The sequence below is a fragment of the Drosophila willistoni genome (assembly GCF_018902025.1).
Source record: "Drosophila willistoni isolate 14030-0811.24 chromosome XR unlocalized genomic scaffold, UCI_dwil_1.1 Seg144, whole genome shotgun sequence".
Lineage (NCBI taxonomy): Eukaryota > Metazoa > Arthropoda > Insecta > Diptera > Drosophilidae > Drosophila > Drosophila willistoni.
The window spans coordinates 8,965,372-8,974,744 of record NW_025814057.1 but is presented as its reverse complement, the minus strand read 5'-3'; the positions used below and the strand labels follow the sequence as shown (position 1 = coordinate 8,974,744).

The 9,373-nt window shown below is 41.2% G+C and overlaps 2 protein-coding genes across 2 annotated transcripts; one reads left to right on the top strand and one right to left on the bottom strand.

The window, feature by feature from the left end:
* The first annotated feature begins 229 nt into the window (after positions 1 to 229).
* On the top strand, positions 230 to 1,780 carry LOC6638635. Its single transcript, XM_002061790.3, has one exon. It carries the CDS (start codon positions 358 to 360, stop codon positions 1,705 to 1,707), a length of 1,350 nt encoding a protein of 449 aa, XP_002061826.1. The 5' UTR covers positions 230 to 357; the 3' UTR covers positions 1,708 to 1,780.
* A 4,669-nt stretch (positions 1,781 to 6,449) lies between these two features.
* Positions 6,450 to 8,076, bottom strand: LOC6638636 (alpha-(1,3)-fucosyltransferase C). Its single transcript, XM_023181609.2, has 2 exons — positions 7,011 to 8,076; positions 6,450 to 6,937 (listed from the first exon to the last, which is right to left on the bottom strand). Exons 1-2 carry the CDS (start codon positions 7,997 to 7,999, stop codon positions 6,535 to 6,537), a joined length of 1,392 nt encoding a protein of 463 aa, XP_023037377.1. The 5' UTR covers positions 8,000 to 8,076; the 3' UTR covers positions 6,450 to 6,534.
* Between the last annotated feature and the right edge of the window lie 1,297 nt (positions 8,077 to 9,373).

Genomic DNA, 9,373 nt, shown 5'->3' with positions numbered 1-9,373 from the left:
TTTCTAGTTTTATTTACCGTCTTTATGACTATTGAGACTTACCATTTATTTCAAATCAATCATCAGGTTGAATTTTCGAGTCCTTTTATTTATCATCAGACGGATGGACCGATGGACTTTGACCCCATTTTATATATCCTCGTCAGGGATATACAAAGTTTGGTGTGATTTTAAGATTTTAAGTAAGCTTTGAAAAGAACAACAAACTTTATTCCATTGACTGTTGTTGGTTTGAAATTTATGCCACTGATTTTATTTGTGAGAGAACAGTTGAAATTAAGTTTTGTTTATTTTTACAAATATAATATACAAAATTTATTGTTGATTGTTGCTGGGTCAGTCCTTTAGAAGGGGGATATGGATAAATTTGAAAATGTGAGAAAACCCCTAGAAAAGTCGCGTATTGGTTCGGACTCAATAAAAGGGGGCGGAAATTGCAATTGTAAAAAAAAGTTGGATCCACATCAGTTGTTTGACGATAATGTCGAGGACATATCCAGGAGTTTGGCCCAAATAATGTTAATTTGTGGCATTAATACAACGAAATCATATCAGGCCAGATCCATTATAAAGCGCGCCTTTGTCTATCATGAAAAACTTCGTACTGAAAGTCCTCCAGCTATAAAACGTGGTGCCCATCTGAATCGGGATGACATGTTGCAGGCTCTGCGCTTAAAATGCTCTATGGAACGGGTGGAGGCCATGCTATCCTATGCGATCATCAAGCGGGCATTTAAAGCGTTCTTCCATGGCAAACCTCCAATGACAATAAGCAATCCGATAAGCGATGCCATGGCTGTGCATCGTCAGGAGTCTGCCTGGATGCATGCTGCCTATAAGACAGCCCGAATCTTTGACAATTACAAGGCAGCCTTTTTCTGGGCCCACAAGTGTTATGAGAAGCAAATCACATTGGTCTATGGAGCTCTGTATAAACGTATGTCAGCTCGTGCTAATCCTCTAATGATTCCAGGATGTCCTTGTAGCGGCTGCACAATGCAAGACGTGCCCGGTGGTTCTGCCAAGATCGAGGAGCAAGCTCGCAGCACATACAAATTGGCTGATGCCGATGCAATGGATCTGCCCGAAGCCTGTATACTATGTGGCCTGCAAGTGCCCAAGATGAAGGATAAGGGCAATAATAATGTACATATGAAACCGCCACGTCCCATTCTGAATCATGAACTAAAGTTGCCTCGCTGTGACAAATGCAATTCACCCTTTCTCATCTGTGAATGCAATATTGATCAGTTGACAGGCGAGCAATATGGTGAATGTGGTCAGGATTCGTATAAGGTAAAGTGGTATCGTCTCGAACAGGACACTCGTCTCAAGTCGTCCAAGAGTCCGACAAAGCATATGGACCAAGATACTGAAATGGATAGCACTAGTTTATACGAGGAGATGGAAGAGCCAGCCACTGACTGGGAGAATCATCATTGTCCCATCGATTGCAAGCATGATAGTTGCAGTGAATCCTCGAATGTTTGTCGTACAGATGATGATGATGATGTTGATGATGATGATGATGAGGATGGCTCATCTTTCACTAGTTGCACTGGTGCAGCTGCCGATGAGGATGTGGTGGCCAAGCTGGAGAATTATCTGAATAAATTGTGGGCCGATGAAGTGGCTGAAAAGAAGCAAGATCTGTTAGCAAAGAGCATGCAACAGCCACGAGAGTCCTGCAAACCGTGTCAGGAGTGATAGTGACTCGAGTCTCTAGTTTCGTCTTTGTTCTTACAATTTTTTTCGGAAATACATTTTGGATACAAACATATACATATATATAAAATATGGGATAGAGTATCCATTATTACACATATAACTTTTATGCCCAGATCGCCCACATGGTGGCTGAATGTAGAATGCCAATTGGGAGCCGGCGCTTATCATGCTGCTACCGATCGCTGCTCCTTGACAATGGCCACTTAAAATGCCATTGCCAGTTGTAATTGTCGCTAAATTGCTGGCACCTTCTCTACCTTTTTTTTTTATTCTTCTGACGGTTGTTTCGTTTTCCACATTCGACTTTAGGCTGTGGCTTCTCTTGTTGTTGTTGCTGTTGTTGTCATCATCATCATCATCATCTCACTCGCCCCCGCTTGGAGATTCTTAAGCGAGGTGGTTCCACATAAATCGCTACCATTATCTAACCAGTTGCATCTCGTTTGAGGCACACAGTGAGCGAGTAAGGCACGGGCGGGTTTTTGGTCTGGTCTGAAGCTGTTACTGGAGCTGGTAGTTGCTGCTCCTGCTTTTCGAGCGTCGTCGTCGTCGTCGTCATCGTCGTCGCCTGCTTATCAATCTTGGCTCATCTGCACGCAGTCAACGAACATCTTCTGCGAAAAATAATTCCCCAACTTGTCACATTTATGTAGTAAGTAAAGAGCCAAGGAGACATAAGACGCCAGAGGCAATTCGCGTCTGCCTCTGCTGTTGCTTCGCTAGTTGGAGTCCTTGACTGGCAGCTAGACTATTTTTGGGTAGACTCTGACTCTGAATCTGTCTTTGTGTCTGGCTCCTTGGCTTTTTCTTTAGGTTCCTTTTTTTTCTTCACATCTGTAAACTTGGGATTTCTTCTCGATTTGTGTCTACTCCCTCTGCTTTGCCTCTTCTCCTTTCTCTCTCTCTGTATGTGTGTGTGTCATGTTTGGTTGAAGTCACATTTGCATATAGATTTATTTTTATAGTCTCGCTGCAATGTAGAATGTAAGTAATAGTTGCAATCGAATTGTTTATAAGAAACTGAAATCAAAAAAAAAAAAAAAACCGTCTACCGAGTAATAATTATTTTGTTTTTCTCAATATTTCTTGCACAATTTTAAATTGCCATACAATATATATGTCTTCTCGTTCCATTATCAAAATGACTTCATTGGTAATATTTGGTAATATTTTTTTCTCTCTTGCCAAATTCCTAATTATGATATTCTCACATTGAATTAAATTGAGCATAAGCAATAGTTTCTTTTTTTTTTTTTCTTATCCTCTACATTCTACGCACTTATTGGCACTTGAAATCGCATATTAGCCTAGATTGAGTACATGGTATTATAGGGGGAAAGGAGGTGGCTGTTTGGGGGGAGAGTTAAGTAAAGAAAACAAAGCTCTCACACTTAATCGATTGGAAGTTTTTGTTTTTTTGTTATAAGAAACCATTGAACTTTTACAAGAGCAATCAAATTTCCTATCGAATGCAAAAGTCTTTTGTCTTCTATGGGTGTAGATGCAAATTGTATGTGATGGAAAAAGAGGGGACAGAGAAAAACCACAAGTTTAATAAAGCGTGAAACAGATTTACGAGAAGCTAAAACAAAAATGCCAATATGTTGGTTAGACTGTTAAATTGCTTGCATATTTTGCTAATCAATTCAATTGAAACTAGTATTGTATTGCTCCTAACTACGCCCATGCTGAGGCCTCCTACTCCTCCTTGTTTGCACTCTTAGTGTAGAAGATTCATGCATCTGAATCCAAAGGCAAACTGCAGGGCACTTGAAGTTCGCTTTGATTGTATTGTCTGTGATATGCTTCATGTGATGTGATGTGTGTTGCTCTCTCTCTCTCTTGGGGCTTGGAACTTAATAGTCTTTTTATAGCTGCATTTTTTCAACTTCAATTAATGAAGTGTCGAGTTGTTAACACCAAAACACACGCGGTTCGGTCTCGAGAATTGGGCGGGCGTCTATTTCCAAACATTTTTGCCCACTACCTTATCCAAAGAGGAGGAGAGCACCCTAAAAACGAAACGAAATGAAACGAGAAGAAAAATGGAAGAAAAAAAAAAAACGCTGGGAACAAGCTCCCATCTTCGGACTCCTCCTTCTCCTCCTCCTCCTCATCCCCTCTAAAGTTGCTGCTGGTGCTGCAGGTGCGGTGGGGCAGGCTGAAAATGTAAACAAACAAATTAAAACGAGCATCGACAGCAGCCCAGAGAAAGAGAGAGCAGCATCAGCAGCAGCAGCGGGAGCAGCAGCAAGAGAGGAGACAGTCAGGTGAGAAAACGGGCACAGCTCTAGGGCAGACGGGGAATCGACCCACCGACCGAGCGACCAAACGCCCTGCCGCCTGCCCGCTCAACTGTCCGACCCTCAAAACGACTGCATTTTCACGGCAGCTCGAAAAGCAAACAAACGCACAAGTGTATGTACACACACACACACACTCATAGCTCCAGACAGAAGCAGAAGCTCTTTAATCCTAAAAAACTTTTTTTTTTTTTTTTTTGGTTTTGTTGTTAGGTAGCACTTTGCGGTTTTACGAGACACAAACCATTGAGATATCATCGGCATATCAAAGTGAAAACCGTTGAGATAGATGCTTTTCCTTTATTTTGTGTTTTGGTTTTTGTTTTCGGTTGTTTTTGGCGACACTTTGTCATGATAAAGTTGTTAATTTATTTGGATTTAATAGTCCATTAGATAAATGAAACGGAACTACAATTTTTTGTAAAGGTAATAAATATAATTAATTTTACAACAATACGATATCACAAGTGGAAATCAAGTTACTGAATAACAAAGAGGTTTCTCTCTATACACTAAATGGAATACCTTGTTTTGATGGATCTACCTCACAGTGTCATAATAAAAAGGACCATGAGAAATACTCCAAAACTTGCTTTCGCATTTCTTAGAGTCTTGACCCTGTGCAAGGAAACGAAAACAAAAAAATAAGAAGAAATGAATAAATGGAAAACTTATAGATTCTGGCTTATAGTGTGGCTCCATGGGTTTTCGTTTTTTAACCGATTTGTTTATTAAGCAGTTAGTATATCGAGATGAGATATTTTTCAACTACCAATTCTCCATTGTACGACTACTAACAACTGCTACAACACCAAAAGATACGACTTTACCATACCGAAAATGACTGTGGGAAAATAGTTGGAGCGTCAAATGGAGCGCCGCCGCCGCCGCCGTCTATCCGCCAACGCATCTCCTCCATCTGATGCAGTGAGAAAAATGTTAATGATAAACCTGTTTGTCAATTAAACAAAATACAAAAAAATATTGTAATAGTTGATAACAGAATGGGCAAACAGTGCCTGCCGCGGCCCGCTATGAGAACTTCCCAGAAACAGACCATAAGAGAAGTGAGAGACGACAACCTGTCAAGTCTAAAAAAAAAAAAAAAAAAAAATGGGCTCAAAGGCTGTGGGGCCCAACTTCCATGTAGATATGTATGTGTATAGACCCATATGCTATATGTGCTTGACGCCCAACCAACCGCCCGCCCGCCCGACCGACCGACCGTTCGCCTCTTTCATTATCGCCTCACCTTCAACGTTAACTTTACCCAGTCAGCCAGCCATCCAGCCATCTCCTCTATCCCTCTGTCCCTCTGTTCCTCTGCTGCTCCTCTGCTCATAGTTCTGTTCTGGCTTATTGTTAAGTGAAGCATTTAACTTATAAATATTGCGTTGTGTTGTGTTGTGTTGTGTTCTCGGTGTATGAGTGTGTGGCAAAAGAAGATGATATAGAAGAAGAAGCAGAGTGTTTTGTGTGTGCAGTGATACCGTTTTTGAAATGCGACCAGCAATGAAAGGGAACATCACCAAGGGGGAGGAGGAGGAGGAGTGAAGGAGAGTGGGAATATGAGGCACTTCAGACGACGACCCAAACAAAATGCTGTGAAATATTTCCCATGACAATTCTGTTTGTTTTTCGTGCGTTGTCTGAGACGAAGCCGCCGACGCTGCTGCTGCCGCAGCCGCTGCCTCTGCAGCCGCAGCCGTTGGTTTTTGGTCTTGGCACCTCCTTTCTCTCTCCAACTTAAATCACCAACTTTGAGCTGTGTCGCCCACTCATTTGGTTCTCCTCAAACTCCCATCCTCATCAACAACAACAAGTGAGTTTGCTCTATTTGCTTTATCTAGGCATGTCCATTGGCCTTTTGTTGCTTTCCCAGGCTAAGGAAGTCAGAGACTATAAGACTACAAGAGAAAGAGACAAAAAGAGAGATCCTTATCATTTGGCTCTCGCTCACTTAGCTGACCAAATGGTACTCCATCAACTATTTGCTCCCATCCTGGCACGAGTTAGTATTCGAAGCATCCCAAATTGCAGCCATCAGCAAAACCAGTTGCCAAAATATTCCAGAAAAAAGAAGGAAAATGCAAAACTATACAATGATTTTAAGAATACCCTTTAGAAATTTCTTGATGAAAAAGTACGAGAAAAACAAAACCGACTTTTTCTTTTTTCAATTAGATTTGTCAATAGGAAATTTGTTTTTGCAAATATTTTTTTTTTTGATTCTAAGTGAGTTGTTTTAAAGTTTCATTTGTACCCCATTTTTAAGTTAGGGTATACATATGTCTGTTATTAAGCGCCCAGACCTGTCGGCGAGGTCAATGAAGAGCCGCCGAAATTCCGCGAAATTAAAAGCGGCGATGAAGAAAACCACCAAAAAAAAAAAAAAAGAACTAAAGAAACAAAGACGAAGCCAATTTGCAATCGGTAATTATATTTGGATCTTGGGGGAATTGGTGGCAAGTTTTGACGTTTTGTTTTTATGGCAAGAGACTTTTTAGAGTGTGCGATTGTTACATTGACTTTTGTGCCACCAATCGGTAAACCTACTCGAATCCCGTTTCGTGTCCTGCGACATCTCACGGATCTCATGACAGATCAAGCAATATGGTCGAGTATTGGTCTTTTGCAACTTGTAGTTGGTGTGCCACCAAAAGTATTTCTCATAGTCTCTTTGCTGGTTGCTCATGGCCAAATTTTCCAGGTATATGACCAAATCCTTTGGTGTGTCAAAGTCCATGCTGCTTATATAGGAATGCGGTGGCACCAAATGGCTGATATTACCGCCTCCAACCATAACGGGCACAACATAATTATCCAATGCTGTAAAGAAATCCGGATGTATATAATCCGTACAGCCACTTGAATCGAAAACTAACATAAAACGATATAACGAACAACTGAGAAGAGAGAGAGAGTAGTAAATTAGAAATTTTTGGTTGAATGAATTTACTACTTAATCGTTGGACTTACTCATTGAAAGTGCGGCAATTATCTAGGGCATACAAATCGATATGTTTACGTAATTCTATCAGATAGAGACTCTCTGGCAGAGAATAATCATTGACTTCATACATTAGATACATGACGAAATAACGTTTGGATTTTAGATGAGTTTCCAGGACACTGGCCTGGCGTGCCGTCATCATCCTGATGTTGAAATTCAACTTTTGTTTTGTAAATTCGGTTATGCGTCGTTTACGTTGATGCTGTGTGAAATAATGATCGGTCCATACGAGATCCGAATCGAGACGATAGGTCATTGTGAAATTGAATGCCACTTGTTGCTGTTGCTTTGTGATGGTCGTGGTTAAATTTAATGGATTCTGCAAAAGGCTCAGTGGTTTGCGTGCCATAAAAACCACAATATAGTTGGCTTTATGCTTCACCATATCCATGCCATTTATTGTATATGGAATATCTGCATTGATGACAACCGCATCAAAGGGATAAGTCGTATAATTACGCCTAGTTGTCATCAAACAGCCGCATTCATTTAGCTCTGAGGTAGCTCCTCTGGCTCCATCTATTGCATTATCGTTCCAAAGAAGAATTGTTGGTTGAATGGCATCTGCCCGTTGATAATATGGCACAAGGCGCAACAGGCCACAGATTATCACAATGCAAACGAAAAATTTGATTGCCTGAATACAGTGTTTATGTGTGGTAAATTGACGATGTAAATTTGCCCGAGACACAGGCGAACGTCGTGGCGGTGGCAAGATTTGTGTATCTGAATCATCAGTATCGAATGAATCGGTATCCTTATCATCCTTGTGATGCTGCTGCTGCTGCTGGTGGTGGTGCTCCATGGCCTCTGATCTCTTATTCAAATGAGATGGTAAATAGTATGGACAATTGGCTGTATCGTCATCTCCTGGCGTTGGTCCTTGCTGCTGTGGATTACGTCGATAGCTAAGAATTTTGTCGACGGGTGTATTACGAATTTTGTCTATTGGCATTTTAAGTTATTTTGTTTTTTTTTATTTTTTTTTTTTACTTTTTTGTCTTTTTTTCCGATTAAGTCGAACAAAAACTATCAACTGAATTGATTATCAGTGTACACTTTGTTGAATGTTAAACAAATCAAGTGGTCGATATGAAAAGTGAAAAGTAAGTTTGTGGGTGACTGGGTTGGGCCAATTATCAAGGATCTGTGTTCGATATAAAACCTTACAATCATTTTGCAAACAAACCCAATTCTCTCATTTGTTATAGACATTCTCTCCCCCTATCCCATCGCTTTCTCTGCCTCTGTGTCTCACCTGACACTTTTCGCATTTCCGATTTTGTGCAATCGCCGCCGTTGATGTCTAAACCTCTGCTTGCAATTGAAAGAGAGACAGGAAGAGGAACAAAGTAATCAATCATTTTGGCCAAAACCATCATCAGTAACATGACAATCTGCCTGAAAATTTGCGTAACGCTTCTCTGTTCGCGCAATCAGTGGCAGGCAGGAGGCGGCAGGCGTCAGGCATCAGGAGTGGGAGTGGCTGTGGCAGAAGAGAAGCACGTTCGTCAATCCATCGATGATATATCACTGCAATTTCGAATATTCATTTTGCAACTTTTGCCTTGGCTCATTTGAAATGCGTTTCGCATTCGCAATCCAGGAGAAGAGACACAGAGAGAGATAGAGAGAGAGAGAGAGAGAGAGAGAGATAGAGTAAGCGAGAGGATGTTTTCGAAATATCGCGATTAAAGTGGGGAAAGGAGTAGGAGGTAGGACAAGAAACCGAGACCCTGTGAACGTGCCCGGCGCAATGACATTGTTTTGACTGTCGTCCCCAACATTCAGTGCCCATGGCCCATGCCTCTGGTATGTATCTCGAATGGGGCACGTTATCTCAATTATGGTAGAGTGTGAGCAACTGTGTGAGGGAGTTTGCAATTTTCCAATTGACAGCCATTTAAATGTTACGCATTCATGTTAACTCTGGCAACGTGACTTGCTGGATCTCAGTGGCTGGTGTTTTTGAACGAATCGAATGACCCCGGCAGAAGGAATGGGCCATGTAAATTGCCTGCTATATAATACAATACACCATTGAGTTATGAAAGTGAAATGTTGTTACTGTTGTTGTTGTTTTTTTTTTTTTTTTTTTTTGTACATTGAGTGAACGCAGCAGACACTCCATTCCCATTAGATGCAGAAGATGGTGGAGGAGCCAGCGAATCTCCTTTGAGCATATATAAATTTTAATTATTCCTGCGAATCCAAGTCAAGATGAAGGTAGAGCAAAACAAAGCATGGCACAAAACAAAAGAAGCGCGCGAATACGATTGCATTTGGAGGAGATTGGAACTGGGAACTGAGTGAGACTGGGCTTGAGCCT